Source organism: Tenrec ecaudatus, chromosome 1 (genome assembly GCF_050624435.1).
Source record: "Tenrec ecaudatus isolate mTenEca1 chromosome 1, mTenEca1.hap1, whole genome shotgun sequence".
Lineage (NCBI taxonomy): Eukaryota > Metazoa > Chordata > Mammalia > Afrosoricida > Tenrecidae > Tenrec > Tenrec ecaudatus.
In genome coordinates, this window is record NC_134530.1 from 236,462,399 (window position 1) to 236,488,358 (window position 25,960).

Here is a 25,960-nt window from a genome sequence, read left to right on the forward strand (position 1 = left end):
GCATTTTTGGCGGGACTGTACAATGGGACAAAGACTGTGGAAAATGGTATCCACCCAGCACCATCAAGTGGATTCCAACTCACAGCAACCCTACCTGAGTTTATGGAAGGAGGCAGTCTCATCCTTCTCCCCTGGAGCAGCTGGTGAATTTGAACAACTGACCTCATGGTTAGCAGCCCATCACCTAAACCAGCGAAACACCCAGGAAGGACCCAGACCCAGCAGTCTTACAATTAGGCAACAGGACTCTACTAAGTGTATATTCTAAAGAAACAAGGGCCACGCTCTGAATAGACACACGCACATCTGTGTTCATAGCAGTGCCAGTCACAGTAGCAAAAAGTTGGAAACCATCGAAGTGCCCATCAATGGATGAATGAATAAACAAACTACAAGGAGATTTCAAAAAGTTCATGGAAAACTGGAATTAAAATATAATAATAAAACTATGATTTTGGTTTCTCAATATAAACTCTATCAAATTCAAGACACTTTCATGAGACATTTCATCAGCCATTTAGTCCATCCCTAAAAATCTGAAAGTACCAGGCCTTTAATTGTTAATGCATTCTTTTTATATTACTAACTGAAAAAAAATACCTTGTATATATTTTTAAGATTAAGAAGTAAAAAGCCAGGAGATGCCAAATCAGGGCTGTAAAATGGATGTTTCATGATTTCCCTTAAAATTCTCACAAAATAGCATTTATTGATAAGACAAGTTAGCAGGAGCATTATCCTGGAGGAGACGGGCTCTCTGGAAAGGCTTCCCGGGCATTAGTTTTGCTAAAGCGTTGGTTAACTTTATTAAAATACTCATAATAGACAGATTTAACTGTCATTCAACCCTTCAGAAAGTCAATAACCAAAATGTCTTTTGATTCAAAGAAAACTTTTGCTATGCCTTTTGATTTTGACTGGACCACTTTCACCTCCTAACAGACACTGTTTTGACTTTGTCTTGTCTTAAGGATAGTGCTGGTCAAGATGTTTCATCTATTGTTATGATTCTTCCAAGAAATGCTTCAGGTTCTTAACCCCAACCCCCACTTTAAAACTCCTTTTGTAAGCTCTGCTCTTGCCCGCATCTAATCTGGGCATAACATTTTTGGCACACATGAAGTATAAAGTTGACTTAATTTTAACTTTTCAATCAGAATTGTGTAAGCTGAGCCTGGAAAACCACCAAAGGTGCTGCCTGTTGTTTCTGCGGCTGCGCATTGACACTCTTTGATTCGAGGATGAAATGATGCATCTTTCCCAGCAGATTGAGATGGATTGTCGACCACTGTAGGCCTCCTATTCAATATTACAGCACACCTTCTTAAAATGAGTTATCCATAGAGAAACTCTGATTTTTTTGAACATTGTGCTTATGATTTTCTCAACTTTAAATCATTTCACCATTCTTCTACTTAAGTTTCACCAAAAATCTGATATTTATAAATTTGATACTCAGTTTTAGCAGAATTCCTCTTGCCCTGATAGGGGATATTTTCAAAAGTCTGCTGTATTTTTCTTAATGCCTCAAATTATTTTTCTTAATGCCTCAACTTTGTAATAAGAAGTCATAGTGTGCCTTATCATTTGATCTCATTTTAACCCATTTAAATTTGGCCTCATTTTTCATATTTTTAGTTTCTTTTAGATAAAGGTTTTACTCTGTTGTTATTTTTGTCAGTTTGTTTTGTATGCCTTTCTGTATATGAAATCTAGGGTAGATACATCTACAGGGACAGTGACTAAAGGTGTATTTCAGTGCAATAGCACACATTTTTCCATGAACTTTTTAAAGATCCCCCTCACATGTTACGTACACCATGGAAACACTATGTACCATTAAAGAATAACTATTCATTTTCAAAACATCTCACAACAGGGATGGACCTGTAAAACTTGTAGAGTGAACTAAGTCAAATACAGAAAAGATGAGTAGAGTCTGAGATCACTATTATGAAAAGATAAGAAAAATTATATACAGAAAGAAACATTCTTTGAGAGTATTGAGGGTGGGAAGCGGAGGGAGGGAAAATCACTATGTAGACAGTGGACATGGATTAACTTGAATCAAGACAAAGCCACTCCACATGAAAGGGGATGTCAACCCAACATGACCATGGCAAAGGAAGGCACCGGAAACACCCAAGACGAAAGGACAGCAGTGGTCCATACGAAGGCAGAAGCAATTCTGCAATACCAGTGAGAACAGAAAATAATTTAGCAATGGACCCGTAGATAGATCTGTAACCTGAGCAGGTGTGATATGACATGAGAGAGTATATCCATGAGCCTGTATATGTTTTGGGCACGGTTGTTAAAACATAGGTATTTGTATGTGCTACAACTATATCCATGTATCTAAAGTACACGGGATAAAAAAAAGGCAAACCTCTTAGCCAGAACCAAACACCTTGAGTGACTGAGTCACTGGACTTGAGGGCTGAGTCTTGAGAGGGATCTGGGTCAACTGGAATAGCCCTCCATTAACCAATTCACCCAGGCCCTGGCCCGCCAGACAGCTGCTGAAGCTGGCCCACAAGTATTGGCCGGAGACGAAGCAGGAGCAGAAGCAGAGACTAGTGCCCCGGGGTGAGAAGAAGGCTGCTGACAAAGAGGACATCCTCACCAAGAGGCTGCCTGTCCTGTGAGCCAGGGCCAACACCATCTCCACTCTGGTGGTGAACAAAAAGGCTCAGCTGGTGGTGATCATGCACATTTACCCCCAACTAGCTGGTGGTCTTCCTACTCAACCTGTGCCCTAATGTGGTCCCCTACGGCATCATCAAGGGCAAGGTCCAGCTGGGGTGCAAGGTACATGAAGAATTTCACCACTGTTGCCTGCATGCAGGTGAACTTGGAAGACAAAAGAGCCCTGGCTAACCTGGTGGAAGCCATCAGGACCAACTATAATGACAGTTAGGATTAGATCCACCTCCACTGGGTTGGCAATATCCTAGGTATCAACTCAGTGACCTGCGTCACCAAGCTGGAACGGCCAAGGTCAAATAAGTCCACTGTGGTAGTTACATAATTTCATGTCAACTTGTTGAATCGGTTATAGCGGGGGAGTCTAGCTTATCTCAGCCTGAGTGATGTCTCCCTGCTTCATGTCTCCTTGTGGGCATGAGTATTCAGGGAGTTTTCCTCTCTTCCTCCCTGGAGGCAGGACACACTCTCTGCTTGACATTTCTGTTGACAAGCCACATAGAGCCATGCTGATGGCAGCCAGAGCTCTGGAGTTGGAAGAGCCACATGGATACCCACACCAGTACAGAGATACTTCCACCGTCACTGGATGTGCAAGACTTTCCACCCACTGGCCTGTGCTCTTCCTGGATTCAGCATCATTGCATGGCTACATGAGTCTAAAGAGGAATTTATGGGGACATATAGGCTAATATTGGACTTATGGAGTTAATTTGTACAGGGCTGGAATATTTTCTTAATATACAATTGCTCATTGATATAAAGTTCTCTCTTACACACATATTAGTGTCTCTGGATTTGTTTCTCTAGTCAACCCGAGCTAACATAGCCACCAAACAGGGCTAGCTAGTATGGCTGGTTTTTGTATATATAAAAAAAGCCAGACCTTAAACAACAACAACAAAAACACATTCAAGAACAGTCATCTAAGATATAACTATTAGTTTCCTCTCATATGAAGCAGAGAAAAATGAAGACAATAAGTTACTTTAGCAAACAATGAGTCCACAAGACCTAAGGATGACATAAAGCACAGTCTCTTCTCGCCTGAGACCAGAATAAGTAGATGCTGCTGACTACTGCTGCCTTCCACTCCGACGGGGAGAAGAGAAGGGTGGGAAAAAAATGTAGAAAAAAATTCAAAATGATTAAAAATGATCAGACTTACTGGTCTGATGTTAATTGTCAGGAGTCTTACTACCATGACCCTTAGATGCCTTCCAAACCTGGAACTGAGTCCATTCCCAGAGGTCACCTTTCAGGGGATCAACAGCGGGAACAATAACACAAGAGGGGCCGACTTTGAACAACCAACCAGAGAAGACCGAATGGGGAGCGTTGGCCCAAAACAAATTCCCGAAGGTAGAAGGGATTGGAAACAGGGATAGATAGAAATGGGAAGCCCATGAGGATTTGTGCAAAGTGACATTTAGGAGATTCCAAATCTCTCTCTCTTTCTTTCTCTCTATGTCTCTCTATACACACACACATATGCAGATACATTTCTGATTAGGAAATCATTTATATAATTGCATCTAAGCATTCCTGTCATTTGGTAAGTTAGAAATCCTTTTTTCCCTGCTATCAAGTCCATTCAAACTTCTGGCAACTACAGTTACCAAGCGGAACCACTCCAATGCTGTCCCATGGCTGTGGCCTTTCAGAAGTAGACTGCCAGACCTGTCTTCTGAGATGCCTCTCGGTGGGGTCAAATCAGTAACCCTTAGGTGATCAGTCTAGCACTTTACTCTTCATACCACCCAGAGCCTCCAAGTTGGGAATACATTTCTGGAAAATCTGGAAGTTGGAAAGTTCCTTATAAAACGAACAGAAAAGAATGGAGCCAGACAGGTAGGCACCGCTCTGACACAGAGCTGTGAGAGGTACCAGGGGAAACTGACCATAGAGATAGTGGACATTGGGAAATTAATTAGAGCATGGGACAATTAAACCAGTTATGAGGTCGGTGAAATTATTTGCATATGGATGATAATCATGAACCCCAGCACACTCGTGAGGGCATGTTCAGCTAGACAGAGCTTTTAGCAGTAACCTAGTCAGGGAAAACATTGAGGGCAGGCTGAGGCAGACCACTGTTTTACATAATACAGGTAAGGGGGGGGTTGCTTAAGTCTGGTAAGCATGAAGAGAGCCTCACATGAAGGATTTTCAAAAACCCTTTCCCCTGTGATTCTTTACGCCCACATATCTTCTGTCCACATGGTGCTCAGTCAACCCTAAACCACACCCTTGCCATCAGCGTAGACACTTCGACTCGTGTCCACCCTGCAGGACAAAGGAGAACTGTCCCTTTGGGTTTCGGAGTTTATAACTCGAGGGGCAGCTGGCATTTTTGCACCGTCTCCATTTGGTTATTGGCTCAACCCCTTACCGAGAGGGCCACCAGCGCTGCTGGGGGATTGCTGGGGAATTTAAAGAGGAAGCGGATGAGGGGATGGATAAACACTGGGGACAAGGAAAGGAGACACTGGCTGCCTCTTTTCTTTCAACGATCAAGCTTCTGAAACTTCTCAATAACGTTCAAACTAGATAGCATAAGAGACGTGTAATTCCTCTCCTCGGGGAGAGAGACACATTAAGTAACAATGCTTCAAATGCCTCGAGAGCTGTTATTTCTGGAAGTGATGCGCGCTGGTGCTTGAGCAAAGCTTTCGCTTTGGAGTGCTAAAATATTTTCTCTTTCTCACTGCCTTTCGAAAGTAGTCTTTCTGAAACATTAATTTATGCCAACAGTTTGTAAGTTCCAAGCACAGCACAAGCGAAGCTTAAGTCAGAAGGAACCGGGCAGTGATTAATAAATGCCTCAATTGGCATTTGGAAGTTCCATCATACTGAAATAATTGTTGCCTGTGCTGGTGTTTAGCAGTTAAAAGATACCATGGAATCAGCCGTTTGATTCTCAATTTCATACTGTGCCGTACAAGCAATTCTTTTTAGTCCGACTGTCTCTAGATTGACTTCTGAGCCGTAGTAAAATGAGGAAGCTTTCATTAATCTTTCAGATGCTTCATATTAATGACGAGGCTCTTGCATGAACAATGTAACAGCAATTAAAAAGCCCATTAATCTGCATTACAGCTATTAAAGATGCATGTCATTAAAGGGTATGGAGTTTGATTCATTTTCGCACCCCCCAAAAAATGGAGCAATTATGGCCTGGCAATGCACTTTGTCATCAAATTAGGTTGGGGGTTTTCAGCAAATGGCCTTGCAGCATTTAGCGCTTCTCCTATTTGATTATTCATGACTGCAAGGTGGAAGTCAAGACCTTTGAAATTACTTTACCTTCTTGTGGAGTAGAGATGTTCAATGCATGTGCGCTCTCCGTGCAGCCAGCCAAAGTGCAGGCAGTTAGGGTCACTGCATAGTTTTTGAAGGGTAGCAAGCCCGTCAATATGCCTATAATAAAGGCAAATAAAAGAGGTTTACATGTTTATGGTCAGCGACTATAGAGATTATTGTGTGCGTGTGCGTATATGAATGAGTGAGTAAGGAATGAGTGAATGAATGACACAAGGAGACAGACACCAAGAGAGAGAAAATGAAAATGTATTATTATACCTCCTGAATTCGCTTCCTGCCTGCATGGTGAGTGAAGGATGGGGTGACTCGTGAGAAAACACAGTGAGACCCACATATTGTTAAGACAGCTCTGAAAGATCATTTTTTCTAAATACATCATTCAGAACACTAGTGCCCCAAAATATGCCTCTCCTAAATATCCGGATCTGTAAGCATACAGTTTCTGATGCACGCCTTGCTGCGTTCCACTCTGTTAGGACGCATGTTGGCCCCTTTCAGGATCCCAGAACCCCTGCAGGGACAAAGCCATTTCATTTTCTGTAACCCTGCATTATTTTTCAACCTGATTTGGCTAGGGAGCCCCTTTTATGTGGCATCTATTAACTCAAGTTAGGAATTGCTATTCCAGTGAGCGGCTTCATTATGTTAACTGTAGAATTCACATATACAAACCATTTGTTTATGTTGCAGCTAACAAATATGCAAATTCACAGGGATGAACAATTAGCAAATTAGATAATTATGCTTTTGTACTTCTACTTGCAAAATTATCGGTTTATTTAATTAAGACACCTGTCTTGAACAGAAGCATTACACATGGAAGTGTGGAATTAACCTAGCTCGGTGGTGGATATATGGGATTTGCTCAGCAATTAAATGTACCTGTAGAAATGAAAACACATTTTGTTTTCCTTTCATAATCAAGGCAAAAAGCTCTTTATTTAGACAATCCTGTGGTTCAAAGGATCAACAATGCGACTTGTAAATTCCCTTACCATTGTTTTCATTGGCGACCTTTGCAGGGCTGTCTTTGACCCTGACCACGCTTACTGTCCTCGTGCTCCTGCCAACATGGTCCCATGCAAGTCTTCTCTTGATGGCTTAAACCTTCAATAGCCCAGATCAGGGGTTGGCAAACTGGACTCTTGAGAATCATAGGGCTCTTTGGGTGTGTATCTGTGACTCTGAAGTAAAATTTAAAATTTTCAAAGGATATCCTTCAGATAATGGTGACTGCCTTTGTTTGTAAAAATATATTGATGGCTCTTGAATAATTTTTAAATTCTTGTGAGGAACAGGACTGCCTCTTTCGTCTCAAAAGTGTGCCGACCCCTGGCCTAGCCTATGTATTGTTGTTCAATGTGGCAATATTAGTGGCCATTTTCATCATTGGAACACAAATTTTAGTACACATGGTTTCCTCCCCAAAAGAAAAAAAAAGTTAAAATCAGAAGACCAGGCAGCCAGCAAACAAGGGAAGACCATAAGTCATTGCTTGCTTTGGCACCTCCATAGCCCCTCGGTCTCTAGTATTACCTGCAAGTCTTCATTCCAACAGCCCCTCAGGACTCTCCTGGGCTACTAAACCCTTTCTACCTCACTTCTGCATGGAAATACCCATCCCCTTAGCATCACCATCTCGGCTTATGGCCAAAGAAGGCAGCAAGCCCATGAACTACTTTGCATATACACATGTGAACTTCTTATGCCAAAATCAGATAGCTCTAATTTAAAAACCCCTTGTGTCATAATCTTCTGTTTTCTCTCATTCTTGCTACTCTGCGTGCTATTTCTTCATGAATGGTACAGGTTAGCTTACACATTCCGAGTTTAGGTTTTAAGAGATCCTAAATAAAACTAACACTACCACATCCCGATCTTCAACATCCTCCTTTTTCAATTCGTCTTCAATCCTCTCAATGTTCTGTTTTTCAAGAAGCAGGTAAAGGTGGTGGCAATGGTCACTAATGTTCGAGCCAGACCGGCCAGCTTCAAATCTCAATCCTGCTGTGCATGGCCTATGTGGAATCGGGCAAGGTGTTCTGAATTCTATGCCTGAATTGCCTAATGGGCAAACTGATCATCAGAGTGCCCCTCTTTAAGGAATAGAGTGATAAACAATACCTTGCTAAGCAAGGGGGGCAGGGAAGATTAAATTACCTATCTGTCTCCACATTAAAGTGTCTGTGAGCAGCAGTACCAAAATCAAATGGCCAATTGCACTGGGCAAAGCTGGCACAAAAGACCACCTTGGAGTTCTCATAAGCAATGCTGACACGTGTTGACGAGCATGTGCCACGCTTCTTCCAGGTAACTCATACATCGGAGAAAGCTAGTCCGTGCAAACAGAGCACAGGAGGGGAACATTTGAATGGTGGCATTGGGGAAGATACCAAAAAGAGGGGTTCAAAAGATGTGCGGGAACATGGACCTGAAAGACACTGGAAAGTTTTTCACCAACTTTTTGATGCCCCTCCTGTCTCCTGGACATGCACAGAATAAATAAATTCATCTTAGAAGAAACACATCCAGAATGCTCCCCAGAAAGGCAAGTCTTCTGTTTGCTCACATTGGATGCATTATCAGAGAAGACTGATTTCTAGAAAAGAATATCCTGTTTGGGAAACCACAGGATCATCCAAAAAAAAAAAACCAAACCTTTACTCAAACTGATTGACACATGAGTCCTAAAAAAAAAAAAAAAAAGAATTCACACATGGCGATCCTTATGAAGGCGTAGGGCCTGGCAATGTGTTGTTCAGCTACAGTCACAGGAGTCACACTGACTCGAAGACAAAACGAGTTGAGGAAATGTGGTACAGTCTTCATCTGTAGAGTGGTGAATGCCACAGGACGTCCCTCCATGAGTTATCATCAATATGTGCAAGTTCAGGGGGCTATGCAAAGGTTTTTGGCACAGAGCCACTTACCTTCTATATTTTGAGCACAGACCAGCTTCTGCCTCAACATACTATTACCTTAATTTGAGCTTTTAAAGATCACCGTGGTCTCTTACATACCAAATCTAGTAATCCTTCCTCAGTCCTTCTCTTATCTATTGGATCTTGACTTTCCTCAGCTTCTTTCTATGCAATTGAACGTTCCTGAGTTGCTCTCCTAAATGCTGGGAACTGTATTCTTTCTATGACCAGCCCACCTTCCTCTTAAACTTTCTTCCATCGTTTTTGCTCCAGGAGATGGGGACCTTGGGATGGCGTCGCGCTTACTCTTGCTCTCGCACTTTCATATTTGTTCGGGCTTTGCACCACATGGACATGATTCCGTCATGATTAAGGAAACCCAGAGCAGTGTAACCATTGTTTGGGAACCATTTTTGTGTGTGTGTATCAGATTGACCGAAGGAAGAAGCAGGCAGTAGTGCCCTGCTCAAAGATCGCAGCTGTCTGTGTTGCTTTCAATGTGAGCACTTTGGTTGCTATGCAACATTTACATTGCCATTTCTTCCTGTGTCCATAACGACACAGTTCTGAACCGGTTTGCAGTCCTGCTTTTTATAAGCACATGGTTTGGGCATGTTCAGTTATTTTCAGGCTCAACTATTATATTCATATTTAAACTTCCCATCTCTCCAGAGCACTGGTTCTGTTTTGGCACCCACAAGCCAGGCATCCTGCATGATGTATCACTGAAATGTTGCAGCCCATGTGCTCCAAGGCAGACTCAGCATCAGAAACTAGTCCCTGTATTCACTCTTCACAGTTCAGTTATTGTCCCCACCGTGAGCTCACAATTAATTGTTGGTTCCAAACACGTGTCATCAGACAATAGGCTGTAGCCATAATTCCAAGTGCTGTGGATTTGGCATTTCTGTCCTACTGCCAAGTTGTAACCTTGTACCAGGTAAGAAAGTAATGTAGGGATATGAGTTGAGTTTTCTTTGTTCCTTCAAGTAAACTCTACGACATGTGTACAAGCATCTACTCTCCTAGGGATGTCCATGACTTCTCTGTGGCAAAGAAATATTATATCTAAAAGGAACACAAAGAACGATACCTGAAATTCAGAGTAAAATGAATTGAGAAGGGACTTCATATACCCAGATGCCATTATCATTAGGAAACAACATAAACATCATTCTATTATTTCGCCATTTGTATACTAGCCATATACAATACCCTATCCCGAGTGAGGCATTATTTCTTTGCAAATCATATCTAAAGTTCAATGCTGACACTGCGATTGGTACAATATTAATATGTACTTTTTAAGAAGGGTTTACTCAGATATTTAGATATGCACTAAATGAGCCTCAGTGTTTCATTTAACCCTTCTTGCCTTCCCTGATGGAGTTATTTTGTGTATGTGTATCTTGACTCCCTTTTTCAGTTTTTTTTAAGCCTCCAAAACCGTTCAAAGCAGGTAATGCCCCTCTCAGTAAATTTGCTTTCTTCAGCTTAGTGCTGTGGCAAAGAAGTTTAAATTTCAAGTTGTTTTTCATAGAAAAATCCCCAGATTCTTAAAGAAAGATGCTGAAGAGAAACTAGATCAACTTTCAAGCCATCTATCAAAGTGTTCACATTTCCCATTTCAAGGCAGGGGAGACAATAAACACTGCGGCATGAGAAGTGCACAATAAGAGAGCAGGAAGAAGGGAAAAGGAGAAAGTCGATGTTTTGGTTCTTGCCAACTGTGAATCCCAGGTGGACAGTTTGGGGTTGTTTGTAAATCAGATTTCAAACAAAACATGTTGTGCTCTCTGAGGCTTGTCTATCACACCGAGGGACCTTGCTCAAAATGTGTCTCAGAAACAAACTTTGTCAAACTATCTGAAAAGTGTTTATAAAATACTGATCACTCAAGACTTTATATCTGCTTCAGCCATAACAATGCAGTGATTAAGCTTCCCCACCCCCACACCCCGTCTCTCTCTCCTTTGGTCAAGAAATAATAAAGGGATAGGTAGGGAAGGGGGTTGGCCAACCAAATGGACTTCCTTAAATTGGAAACATTTTACAGTCTTTCAGTTTTCCCTGGAAGCATGTCATTTATCTCCTTTAATGTTCAGCATGGCGAGTGCACTAGGTGGATGAAAGTAGGTGCTTACATCACCGAGTGATTTGTCTAAAAGTCGTGTATAAGTGTCAGAGACATAGTTACATTGTATACTCGGGCTGGCGGGGCAGAGGGGACAGTAGGAGGTGGGACTACTATGATGCTATGTTCTCATCAAAGCATTTCTCAACTTCACTTCTGCAGGCCTCACACGACTTTCAAACGGAGCAGATTAGAGCTGGAAGGAGCCCGTTGCTCACAGAAATCCAGAGAGCTGCACACAGAGTCGAAAGTCTGGATATTTTCTAAGTGTACAAAGACATGTCAGTGGTCCAGGGTCTAAGGTAATAAACCAGAGCAAACCTACTGTCATCGACTTGATTCCGACTCGTAGCTGTCCTCCAAAGGTTCCCTGAGGCTGTAAACCTTTAAAGGAGCAGACAGCCTCATCATTCTTCTGACAAGTGGCTTATGGTTCTGAACCACCATCTTGTGGTTAACAGTCTAATAATGCCTAACCCACGGTGCTACCAGGGCTCCTTAAGATAGTAACTCAAAAATCAAGGCCATTAAGGCAATTGCAACTCATAGCAACACTAAGCCATAAAGACTTCATCCTTAAGATAACAGGCAATCTATATATAATTAAGGAGTCCTGGTATTATTGATGCTATGCATTGGATGGCCCGTGGGAAAAGTTAACAGTTCAAAGACACCAGGGTCACTATGAATGGGAACTAACTCGGTCTCCGTGAGTCTGTTTTACATAATATTTCTTCATTTAAATAAATATATATTAAAATAATATTGATTTATTTAATTAGCTCTGGGTTGATAATCACTGTCAGTATTTGCCTAATGGTTTGAAACCCACCCACCAGTTCTTGGGAGTAAGATGAAGCAATCTGATGCCCTGAAGTTTTGCAGCCTCAGAAGCTCTGTGTTGGGTCACTATGCCGCTGATCTGATTGACCATAGTGGGTTTGGTTTGGGTGGTTTTTGGTAGCAATGAGTTGGAATAAAATCCGTAGCAGTAGGTTTGGATTTGGATGTATTTGTCACAATGGCTAAGCCTAGGCTGCCAAGCATGAGGCCGATATTTTTGAACCCATCAGTGACTCTGTAGAAGAAAACAAAGGTGTGGAAATCTGTTCCCGTAGTAATTACCGGCCAGGAAACCAGGTAAGATAGATCTTATCTATCATAGAGGGTCACTGTGGATCAGAATCAACTTATTGGCACACAATACTGACAATAGATTTAATTAAAACCAGGCTGAAAATAATAGTCATTGAAAGTATATATTTTAGTATTAAATTAAAATGAGTACTGAGGAAACATTATGATAAATGGATAAAGATTGAAGTTGTCAAGGATTTTTTCTGCCTTGGATCTTTAATCAATGCTTATGGAACCAACAGTCCAGATCAAAAGACAAAGTGTATTGGGTAAATCTGCTGCACAAGACCGCTTTAGAGTCCTAAAAGGCAAAGATGTTATTTGAGGAGTAAGGTTTACATGACCCAAGCCATGATATTTTCAACCGTTTCATTTTGCATGTGAAAGTTGGACATTGATTAAAGAAGAGCGAAGAGGAGCAGATGCATTTTCATGGTGGTGCTGGAGAAGACTATTGAAAGGACCATGGACTGCTAAAAGGACAAACTGATTTGTCTTGGAAGAAATATGCCCTGAGTTCTTAGAGGCAAGGATGGCAGTAATTCATCTTACAATCTTTGGAAATGTGGTCAGGAGAGACCAGTCCTTGGAGAAGGACACCATGCTTGGTCAAATGGAAAGACAGTGAGAAAGAGGAAGACCCTGGACAAGGGCAAGATGGATTGATACAGGGGCTGCAGCAGTGACTGCAGCTCATAGAAGCAATGGTATGGCCAGCACACGACCAGGCCGTGTGTTGTTCTATTGTGCACACGGTTGCTATGGGTAAGAACTGATTCGATGGCATTGAGGAAACACATAGTAACTTAGTTTCATAACATAATCACATGCAAGAAAAATGTTTGGGTTATCTATGAAAAGCAATCAAACAAAACCACCACAACAAAACGTAAAACAAGAGAAAATAAGATTTATAGTGTTGCCATTAGATGAATTCCAACTCTTGGAGACCCGGGTAAGCAGAGTAGAAATCCTGCACAGGGTTTTCAGGGCCATGACCTGTCAGGAGGAGATTTCGAGGGCTTGCCTTTTAAGGTGCTTCTGACTGGGTTTGATCCACCAACGTTTGGGCTCTTAATTGCGTGCTTAACCATTTGCATTGCTCGCCTTTAAGACATCTAGAGTGTGTATGCTGAAGTCTGTCTGATAGTAAGCACTTTAAAAGTTCAGCATGGGTCTGTGTTTCTTCCTTTGGGAGCCTTCACGGGTAAGCCTTTTCTCCTTTGATTTCAGAGTGTCCCTTAAACAGGCCAGCCGGATGACCTCCCCTTCCACCATCAAACTCTGTGAAAATGGTCACCGGCCATGTCAGGAAGCCTGCTGGTCCCTTTTGATAATGGAAGAGAGTGAGCTGAGAAAACATTCCATAAGCATAAAGTAAGCATTATTGATGTCTTAAAAGTGTTAGTATCCCATGAAACGCAAGAGTGCTGGTTTCCGTATTAAAATCTTTGGCATGAGCAGGGCCAGGACTCTCACTGCTGAGCGATAATGCATTTTGCATTAATGCTTCACATTGAGAAATTCTGACATGCCATACCAAGGGAGTTGGAAGTAAAGTGGGCAGCCGTTGAATCACAGTCCTGAGGGCCTCAGTGGCGGCAGAACGCCCAAACTGGAAGAGCCGGGTCAAGAACTTAAGGCAAGAAGTTGAGAACAAAGTTGAGGAACCTTAGAGCCCATCCAACTGCAGAGACCAAAGCTTTTCATCCTACTAAGGAAGCCTGCAACTCGTCTCTCACAATGATGTTTTGGGGAAAACTTCTTTATTTGTCCAATTTTCCCTGCAACAGAACCTACGGTTTATGAAACACTGGGCACTTAGGGTTGGTTGACTTTTCATGGGAACTTTTCTTCCAATTAGCTTCACTTAGGATCCCCCATAGTTAGAGTCCCCGCCCCCCATTCCTTCCAGGCAGCAAGGGAAGAGACAGAAATTGTTTCTTTGGCCTGAAAGGTTATTAGCTCCCAGCTCTTTCTTGCCTTGGCGCTAGCCTTCCATTTCAAAGAAGCCGAAAAGAAATCTTCCTAATTGGAAGCAGCCAGACCACCTAAGAGAAACATCACTGTGGAACTGACACCAACTGTGCGGGTTTGTGCCTCTCATAGGACGCAGGATGCTGTAAAGAAGCTGTAAAGCAACAGAGAAGGAGCCTGCTTTGACATGGGCGTTTTATGATTAACTTCTCGGCCTAAATACAGACAAGTAGAAATGTTCTGCCCGGGAACCAAGCCTGAGACGCAAAGCAAAATGGCATCCTTTTACAAACCAACCCCCTTTTTGGAGAAGCAGAAAAGAACACCGTTCCTATTTACATACTTCAGCAGACTCCTCCCCCCGCCGCACCCCCCAGCTGCCAGCCTAGGGGTTTGGCCGGCATCCACTGTAATCTGTTCTCCTTCATTATGTTAATCTGTGGGCGGAAAGATGTCTGTCATCTTCGAGCCGCTTGTACAGCAACGGTAAACACCTTGGCCTGTCTGTAATTGGACAGGTGTCTGCATTGATGTCACCCAGCTTTTAATTCAATTACAGAACTGGCTGCTCTGCACTTATTACTCACTAGCACTTTTCGTCTGGGGGTGAACTCTGCAGATGGCAGTCGCCCTACCCTCCAGTCCAAAGTCAGCAGTCCCCTCGCAAAGATCACGCACTCCCTTTTAACGGGGCTCCCAACATCCCAAAAGTACTGTTCAGTTTTGCAAAAGCATGTGAAATCATATGAAAAACCTCTCTCTCTCTCTCTCTCTCTCTCTCTCTCTCTCTCTCTCTCTCTCTCTCTCTCTCTCTCTCTCTCTCTCCTTTTTTTCCTTTGCCTTCAAATTGTCTATTAGCTAAACAGCGTCTTCTGCCTACGAGCCAGTAATTAGGCGGCCGTCACAGCCAACAGAAAGGCCGTTTCTAGCTTCCCCTCCCCTGGGCTTTCCTCCATCTCCAGAGAACTCATCAGAGCACAATGCTCTTATTTATTTGCTGGCATTTCACATTTGGATCAGGGAAGTGAAGGTGGGCAAGAGCGACGCATTTATTAAGCGGACCATCTGGTGAGGGTGCCGCACAGGCTGCACGGCTTCTACTACCTGGAGACCAGACACCGGGAGGGGGGGGCAGAAGTCAAAGAAGAAGACTTTTCAGGCAGTGCTGATGAAATCTAATTTTTAAGTTCACACCCCAGAAGATTTGAGTCGCACCCCAACCCAGTGGATGGATTAAAGAGAGTCAATCAATCCCGCACGCCACGCTTTCCTCCCGCTTACAGGAACCTCCGAAAGGAAATTAAAGTTCTAACACAGAAATTTTGACACAGTGACCCCATGACACTGAATAATGACATTTGTTAAATACGGATGAAAATTTAACGGTCCCACAGTTATCTGAGAACACATCCAGGATGCTTCTCTGCATGTTCTTAATAGTTGGGGGTAGAGGGGTGGGCCGGGATGTTAGGGATGTTGCTGCTGTGGGACGTTGATGAATATATATATATATTTTTTTCACGATGACTCATATTTAATTTTAAAAAGTCAATTTTCATTTTAACCAAAGGTAGAAGAATATACATATGTACCTCAAACCCAGTTCCGCGGAAAATGTCAGACTAATTCTATAATTTTGCCATCCTTCTAATGGCGTTTCTAACATTATAACATTGAGTGGGGGTGAAGAAAATAGTATACCTTTGACCGAGAACTTGATGCTTACAACTAGGATAAATCATCATTTGTATTCTTTCATGTTCTTTATAGCATGTGGAATCAAATCTTCATTTTGAAGAACAGTTCAAAGAGTGCTGTAATGACCTTGAAGCACACTCAGTGAAGATTCTCTCAGCAGGCTGAGCCTACCCTCAGTTTTTGAAACAACTCTTTCAGGGGAGAACTACCTGAGTCTCTCATTTTCATTCTCACTTCTTTCATTAGCACTCCTGTTCAGTCTCTTACTCAAACATACCGAACTGACATTAAAATCAGTGCAACAGTCCAGGAAAACACCAGGTCTGTCCTAGCAGAGAGGCTTGCCTGGAGAACGGAGAAAAAGAGAAGAAAAAGAAATCAAAATCATGCCTATTGATCAGTGCTTAGACACATTGCTGAAAGCCTCCGAGAGCTGGTGTTATTCCACTTTCCTAAGGAGGCTGCTGTCGCACTTTGTAAAATGCGTTGCTTAGGTCTGTCCATCTGATCTGACATGAAGGCTGACAACCAGGAGATCTGACATTAGGACTGATGTCTCCTGACTCCAAGGTGATTGTTCTCATTTCACCTGAACTCCATTTTTGCACGGGAAAAAAAATCTAAGTCAGTGCTCTTAAAAATAACAATAGCTTACTTTTTAGAGCCACTAATACATTTACAATGCTCTTTAAAATGTAATACATGGTCCAAATGTGTTATGAGAACAACCAGAATGTTTCCTACCCAGTGTCATTGCCTCTAAGAGCCATTTCCCAAAAAACGTTGATTAAAGAGAAACTCTTTGAATGGTTGATGTGTATGTCTGTATGTTGCTGAGGACAGCATTGACTTTTATTTATTTCAATATAAATATACAGTTTGCAGACATATTGAATATAGCACCTATGTCCAACACCAAAATGAAACACGTTGAATCAATTCTGACTCTTGAAGACTCTAGAGAGGGTTTTCAAGACTTTTGATATTTGTGGGAGCTACCAGCCTCATTTTTGTCCCACTGTTTATCTCAGCCTTATTTTAACGCACTGTTGGTGGGTTTGAATAATTACCTAAACTGACAGTGCTACCAGAAGTCCAGTGTGTGTGTGTATATGTGTGTGTGTGAACGAGGGGGTACCCCCCCATAAATGGAATTGCGTTGGGCAGAACTTTCTTAGTACACATTTTTCCCACTAGAGAGCATCTAGCCATTTGCTCTGAGTTAGTACACTCTGTGGCATCACCTGGGGAACGTTCTCTCTGGTCATAGTAAAGTTTTTCGTAAAAGCAGTTTTGATCAAACCTCATTTTTTTGTGTGATGCCCAATTGAAGAGAACAGCATGTGACTATGAAAATTTTGTTTCTTGCTCAGGAAAAATGCTGCAGAAACTGCTGTGACGTTGAACACAGTTTTCAAGGACAGCACTATGGGGAAAACCCAAGTGTATGAGTGGTTTTCTCATTTCAAAAAAGGTGAAATGTTGATTGGTGACAAACCTCATTCTGGATGTATGTCAACTTCCTGAACAGACAAAAATGTCAACTTGTAGTGCATTTGGAGTTCATTCCACCAGGTAAGATTGTTCATCAAGCTTTCAATTGAGAGGTTCTGAAAGATGGGGTATCAGTGTGCCAAAGGAAAAACAAAAGGCCAGATTTGTGGCAGACAGGGGACTGGTTTTGCCATGATGACTATACACCTGGTCACACAGCCATCTCAGTGCACTCATTTGGGGCAAAAAACAGCATTCCTCTCTTGCCCCACACACCTTACTCACCTGGCACCCTGAAACTTATATTTGTATCCGTGAGTGAAAGGGACATGAAAGGACAGCTATTTCAAGATGTAGTAAAGGGGAAGAAAAAAATAAGATGATGAGTTTGATACATGTTCACACAGATGAGTTTGAAACACATTTCCAAGACTGGAATCGCAGATTTGACAGATGTATTAAATGTAATGGATTACTTTGAAGGTGATAATGTTGTTTTGTTTAAAAAATTTAAATATATAGCTAAGAAAAAGTAATTCCACTTTTGTGTGTATGTGTATCTCCTTGTATATATATGTGTATATATACATTATATATCTACATACACACAAGTGTACAATGGAAACAGAAGCTAGAAAACTAAACTGTGTAAGCTGGCTACTACTTTTCTTTATCAAATCTGATAGATAACCATTAAATATTTACATTGTATCCCATAGTGTTATGGACGGACCAACCTGATTATCATTCCGCAGCAAAAATTAGAAGTTGGCATCATTTTTAATGATGGTACATGTTACCAAAAAGAAATTCAAATTCTCTAATATTAACAATTCTGTACTGCACAGTAACCAGATGAACAACTTGTAGAAAAGTCTCCTGGAAAGTTTCACAATGCATGCGGAGTTCAGGACATATTCTGTATTCAGGAGAGTAAAACAAAGCTATTAACTCATCAACACTGCATTACCTAATGAAATCCTTCTACATTAGCTAAGCAGGGACATTACATCATTTCTATTTTTGCTATTTATGTCACAGGCCATATTTTTGTCTTGTGAAATTTTTTTCAGACCAAATCTTTCAAGATTTACATTTAAAGAAATAGTTTGTAATAAACTACAAATATGGAATACTAATTTATGGAGTACTATAAAAACTCACAAATATTTCCTCAACATTTATTTTTTAATAACACCTTCAAGGTGAATATTTTCATCTGATGTATTCCTGTTGTGATAGGGACTAATAATTGCTCTCTCATAATAGATTCTCATCTTTCTTACTAAAGGAAAACAAATTAGCTGGGAAAATAAAGGCATTTCTTAGCATTCCATAGACTATAATCAGACAGGGAAGAACAGTATATATATACATATACATATACATATACATATACATATACATATACATATACATATACATATACATATACATATACATATCTATACATTTAAAGTATTCTTTATATAATATATATAAAGAGGATATGTATATCCTTATTCAATATGTCCTCTTTCTTGTTAGGTAGAAATGGCATCCATGCCTGAGTCTCCAGCAGCCATTCTGAACCATGAGACTGAAACTAATCCCAAAGGGTGGCCTAGAAAAAAGATGACATGCCTGGGCCTTGAACTAAGTGGGGACACTTCTTACCACACAAAAAACAATTTTTTAAAAGCTTCATCTTCATTAAACCATTGCTGTTTTGGGTTTCTTGTAGTACAACTAAATTTAAAATGATAAAACTTTATATTTTCCTCTATAAAGCAATTTTTTCACATGAGACATGTTAGAGATAATGTATGGACTTCATTTTGCTGGTACAAAACCAGATTGCAAATGTAGGATGTAGCACTAATCTGGAGCATAGCAGGTAATGTAGTACTGTCATTCCAGTTAGTATCATCCAGAGCCGGATCTCATGGTATGACGCCCTCTCTCCCCAAGGCCCCGTGACAGCTTCTCTCATACATAACCATTCCGAATCCTCAGTAATGTTATTGTCAGTTTTAATCATAGAATTATATGTGATAAATAGAGTGTAATATTTCTTATATGAAACTTATCAAAATTGTTCTATAAAATCCACATTAAAATTCAAGGTTAATAGTTACAATAGTATTAGTAACTGAGGAAAAACCTATAGAAGTTTTTCTACTTTTCTGTAATTTACTAGTTCATTCTCAAAAAGTGAATGAGTAAATTCAGAAATAATAATTACCATAAGATTATAGCTCAAATACATGAAACTGTGACATCAGCAATTATAAAAAATATCAATAGCAACAAAACAATACCTGTGCTTCTAACACGTGTAGATGAAACCCAACGGTTTCAAACACTATTATAATTGGGTAATATTAACAGCTCAGAGGCGAACAGATTAATGCTTCAAAAAGTAAATTGTGTTGAGCTGTAGCCTCTTAGGTATAGTACGATCTACTCGTCTGTCACTTTGTTGTGCTGTGGTGATTTTTGTGTTGCTGTGATACTGGACACTATTTCAAATACCAGTAGGATCTCCCATTATGAACAGGTTCCCATGGAACTTTCAGTCCAAGAACACAATAGAAAGAAGGTGGGACATTTCGGAAGGATGAACTGTTGAAAATCTTAACGATAGCAGTAGAAGATAGCCTGGTACAGTGCCTCAGGGGCCTTCAGCTTGGAAGCCACTGGCAATATGACTTGGAAGGGCTACTTTTCAGAGCAGAGACATCCTTAATGATGCCAAGGGAGCAAAGACCTCAGGACCTTCCTTTGTAGATTGGGCATGACTCAAAATGAAAAGAAACTGGTGAAAACATGCATTACTAATTAGAATATGATATGTAGAAGAATTAATCTAGGAAAATCAGAAGTTGTCAAAAATTGAACGGAATTGGGAGATCGATAGCTCTGGTACTGCCCCTTTTGAATCACACAATCATACAGCTTACTATGCCAGAAATAATGGTGTGATATTCATTATCAAAAAGAATACATACCTTTTCCAATAAAAAGGTATGTATTGAAACACACTTCTGTCTGTGGCATGATAAAATCTAAACATGTATAAGGGGGACTACTTGATACAACTATTATTCAAATTTCTATATTAACAACTAAAGCAAATGAGAAAAAATAAGGGATTCTATGACATTCTTCAGTCTGAAACTGGTGATCAGAATAAGAAATGTGTAAACAAAAAAGGAAGGCCCAGCAGTTCAAAAGATGAGTGTGGTGATAGAAATGAAGCTGGAAATCTCACTATAGAATTTTATCAGACCAACAATTTCTTAATTGCAAATACCTTATTTTAACAACATAAACCATCACTATACACATGGACCCTATCAAATGGAATGCACAGGAATCAAATTTACTATATCTGTGAGCACAGATTATGGAGCAGTTCAAAAATATCGGCCAAAGAAAGACCAGGGCTGGTTGTGCAAGAGGACATTGATTAATTGTTCATATGCATGATGAGGTATAATGCTCAAGGGAAGAATAGACCAAGAACCATTGAGCATAATAAGCATATATGCACCTAATGAGAGACCTGCAAAATTCTTAAATCAAACACTCCAAAAGATGAAAAAAGAGATCACAGGTTCAACAGTTATAGTGGGTGACTTTAATACACCACTCTGAAAAAGACAGCTCATGGGTAAAGAAACTCAGCAAGGAGGCTACAGATCTAGATATTTTCAGAGCTTGCCACCTACATGCAAAAAAATTCACATTCTTTGAAAGTTCACATGGCACATATTTGAAAATAGATCACATGCTGGGACTCAAGTCAAACTTGAGTAAATTCAAGCACATAAAGGTTGTACAGACATCTCTCTCCGATCATTGCGCCATAAAGATAGAAATTAACAGGACAGTGAAGAAAACAAGGGTAAACAATCGGAGGATGAACAATTTCCTATTGCAAAAGGAATGGGCATTGACTCAGATCAGAGATGAAATCAGGAAGTTTCTAGAAACCAATGAGAACAAAAATATGATGTACCCAAAACAGTGGGATACAGCAACAGCATTTATCAGAGGAAGGCTGATAGCAATAACTGCACACATTAAAAAGGAAGAGAAACTCGTGGATGATATGCTGACACAAAACATACACCAATTAGAGTAGTCAACAGAACAACCCTACTAATAGAAAGAAGATAGATATAATAAAAATCAGAGGTGAGATACAGGAGAGGGAAAACAAGGAAACTGGAAAAAATTAATGCCACTAAAAGTTGGTTCTTTTCAGGAATTAAGAGAACTGATAGACCTCTGGCAAACCTAACCAAAGAAAGGAAGGAACAAGCAACATTTGCAAGGATGAGGGATGAAACAGGGGACATGACAACGGACCCCAATGATATCCAAAGGATAATGACACAGTACTATGAAGGTCTATATTCTAACTAAGTCAACAATTTGGATGATTTGGAAACACAATCCCTTCCTAGACTATCCCAGATGGATATCAACTTCAACAGACCTGTAGAAAAGGATAAAATAGAAAAGGCAATCAAGGGATTACCAACAAAAAATCCCCTCAGCCAGATGGCTTCACAGGAGAATTCTACCAAACATTCAAGGAAGAACTGACACCAATCCTATACAAACTCTTCCAGAACATAGAAAAAGACAGAAGACTCCCAAACTCTTTCTATGAAGCTAGTATAACTTTGATACCTGAAGCGGGCAAAGATGCCACAAGATTTAAGAACTATTGATCAATATCCCCAATGAACATCAATGTAAAAATCCTTAACAAAATACTGGCCAATAGAATACAAAAGCATATTAAAAAATAATTCACCATGACCAGGTGGGGTTCATACCAGGGATGCAGGGATGGTTCAATATATGAAAGACCATCAGCATTATTCACCACATTAGCAGGAAAAATGATAAGAACCACATGATAATATCAATAGACACGGCAAAAGCATTTGACAATGTCCAACATGCATTCCTGTTTAAGACACTTACAAAGATAGGAATAGAAGGAAAATTCCTCAATATTACATAAGCCATATGAAAATCCAACAGCTAATGTGGTAGTTAACAGAGAAAAGTCTAAAACAATTCCATTGAAAAAGGGTAAAGAACACAGCTTTCCCCCAGATCCTGGATGCTTCCTCCCCCCAACTACCATGATCCGAATTCTACCTTGCAGGACTGGATAGGGCAGAGGTTGTACACTGGTGCAGATAGGAGCTGGAGGCACAGGGAATCCAGGGTGGATGATACCTTCAGGACCAAGGGTGTGAGTGGCGATGCTGGGAGAGTGGAGGGTGAGTGGGTTGGAAATGGGGAACTGATTACAAGGATCCACATGTGACCTCTTCCCTGGGAGAGGGACAGCAGAGAAGGGGGGGAAGGGAGACTCCGGATAGAGCAAGATATGACAAAATAACGTTGTATAAATTACAAAGGGCACATGAGGGAGAGGGGAGCGGGGAGGGAGGGGGAAAAAAAGAGGACCTGATGCAAAGGGCTTAAGTGGAGAGCAAATGCTTTGAGAAAGATTGGAGCAGGGAATGTGCGGATGTGCTTTATACAATTGATGTATGTATATGTGTGGATTGTGATAAGAGTTGTATGAGCCCCTAATTAAATGTTTAAAAAGAAAAAGAAAAAGGGGACCAGACAAGGATGCCCCTATTTAACATCGTACTGGAGGTCCTAGCTAACAACATAAGACAAAGGAAAGATATTAAATGTATTCATCTGGGGAAAGAAGAGGCAAAATTATCGTTATTCGCAGATGATATGATTCTATATATCAAAGATCCCTTAAACTCCACTAGTGGAGTTTTGGAAACAATAGAGGAATATGGCAGAGTGGCAGGATACCAAATCAACAAACAGAAGTCTATTGGACTGCTCTACACATCAGACAAGATCACAGGAGAGACGATTAAAAAGGTAGTACCCTTTACAATAGCCAAGCACAAATTGAAATACCTAGGGATATATCTGAATAAAAAAAAAGATTTGTATGATGAAAATTATAAAACAATACTTCAAGAGATCAAGAGTGACCTAAACAAATGGAAGAACATCCCATGATCATGGACTGGCAGACTCAATATAGTAAAGATGTCAGTTCTGCCCAAGGCACTATATAAGTTCAATGCTATCCCGATACGAATACCACCATCCTTCTTCAAAGAACTGGAAAAACAGATTACCAACTTCATATGGAGAGGGAAGAAGCCCAGAATTAGCAGCGAACTCCTCAAGAAGAAGGACAAAGTGGGAGGGCTTGCTCTACCTGATTTTATCATGTACAATAAGACCACAGTAGTCAAAACAGTGTGGTACTGGCATAATGACATATATTCAGACCAATGGAAAAGAGCTGAAGACCCAGAAATAAAAACATCAGCATACAGGCAACTGATCTTTGATAAGGACTCAAAAATATTAAATTGGAAACAAATGTCATCTTCAATAAATGGTGCTGGAAAAAATGGATATCTACCTGCAGAAAAATGAAGCAAGACCCTTACCTCACTCCATGCACAAGAATAAGCTCAAGGTGGATAACAGACCTTGAGATAAATCCTCAAACAATTAGGGCCATTAATGAGGGAATTGGGACAAACTTGAAGACCTTGGCACAGGGAATACATAGGTTATCAGAAATAGGGAAGGATACAAATACAGAGGAGTCACAAATAGACAAGTGGGATATACTGAGGATAAGACACCTGTGTACATCTAAAGAATTCACCAAGAGAGTCATAAGAGGGTACACCAACTGGGAAAACATCTTTAGCAATGACACATCAGACAAAGGCCTTATTATAAAAATCTATAATATTTTGTAAGCTTACAATAAGAGAAAAACTACTTGCCCACTGAGGAGGTGGGCAAAGGACCTGAACAGAAATTTCACAGGATCTGAAATCCGAATGGTCAATAAACATATGAGAAAATGTTTCTGATCATTAGCCATAAGAGAAATGCAAATCAAAACAACTATGAGATACCACCTAACACCCTCAAAGACAGCCCAATTAAAAAAATCAAAAAGCAACAAGTGTTGGAGGGGCTGTGGTGAGATAGGAACTCTCATTCATTTCTGGTGGACCTGTAGGTATGTATGTGCAGTCATTATGGAAATCGATTTGGCGATTTCTCAAACAGGTGGAAATTGAGTTACCATATGACCCAGCAATCCCCCTACTGGGCATATACCCAGAAAATGCAAGAAACAAACCAAGGGCAGACATCTGTGCTCCAATTTTCATTGCAACACAGTTCACAATTGCAACGAGTTAGAAACAACCCAAATTTCCATCAACAGACGAATGGATTAAAAAACTGTGGTACATATATACAATGGAGTACTATGCATTGCTAAAAAGCAGTGATGAATGTATGAAGCATCTCACTGCACAGGAACAACTGGAGGAATTTATGCTAAGTGAAGTAAGCCAAGCACAAAAGGACAAGTATAGCATGAGTCCGCTGAGGTAAGTTTATATATATATATATATGAACAGACAAGAAAGGTAAGTGCAAAAGTGGCACAGAGGAAAAGCTACTGTAAACAAACACTCCAGAGCTGAGGTCCAGGTAGGATGGCAGGGGCCAGACCAAATGCAGGGTACATATGGTAGCCAACTAAAACAGGGGTGGAGGGATGAAAGGGGGAAAGAAAAATAAAAGATGTGTGATGGGGGAATGGGGCACTGACCCATCCAAGGGGAGGGTATTGTTTGTTTCTCCACAGGGAAAGAGGGACCAGATATAAAGCCAGTGCCAGACGAATGCAGCGTGCCAGCAAGGAGTGGAGAGCCAGTGGAGGCGCATGGGGGCTTGGCCCCCATACCGGCTACGTGGACAACTGCCCCTCACCCCAGAAGAATTCACTTGAGAGGATGGCACTGAAGCTGCAGCTAGGGGAGAGGGACATGTCTGATCAGAGCAAATGGGAACAAATTAAGGGAGAGGAAGAGGGAGTGGAGCACATCCTGGCCCACCAGGCCTGGAGGATGATATCCTCGCTCTGAACAGTTAATAGACAGAAGGAAAATATGGCTGATCCCACTATGAGACACACCATCCCTTGATGGCCCAGGGCCCTAAGAGGGACAACACTGAAGACTCAGTGCCAGGACTGGCCCAGACTGACCCTGTGACACCAAGGCAAACCACTAAAAGCGTGTGGCAGAGCAACCGTGGGAGCAGAGCAAGGAGACTCTGAGGGAGTACAAAAGGACAGACGCTGGGGCCAAAGCATGGTACCCCATTGGACCTGACTGAAGGACACGCCTAGAGATCAAAATTCAGACCTTGATCTATTTACAGTTTTTCTTTATTTTAAACATTTTTCTTTTAATTAATTTATTCTTCTATGGGCAATTGGTTTCCTTTTTTTGTTGTCATCGCTGTGTTCTCACTCATTGCCTATCTTGCGGTGACTTGATTTTTGGTGCATATTATTATCTCTACAGATCTATCTAGATAAGATAGACTGGTTGAATAGTCTGGAGGAAAAAACAATGGGACCAATGGTTCTGGGGTGACATGGGAGAGGGGGAGGAGGTGGTAAGGAGGTGGT

The 25,960-nt window shown here is 41.0% G+C and overlaps 1 protein-coding gene and 1 pseudogene across 1 annotated transcript in view; one reads left to right on the forward strand and one right to left on the reverse strand.

The window, feature by feature from the left end:
• Nucleotides 1–25,960, reverse strand: part of USH2A (usherin) — a 987,589-nt gene that overhangs the window by 534,201 nt on the left and 427,428 nt on the right. Inside the window, exon 30 of the mRNA XM_075540576.1 lies at nucleotides 6,013–6,126. Within this exon, the coding sequence (XP_075396691.1) occupies nucleotides 6,013–6,126 (114 nt within the window). The remainder of the gene's footprint in view (nucleotides 1–6,012; nucleotides 6,127–25,960) is intronic.
• On the forward strand, nucleotides 2,111–3,031 carry LOC142429640 (large ribosomal subunit protein eL8 pseudogene; annotated as a pseudogene).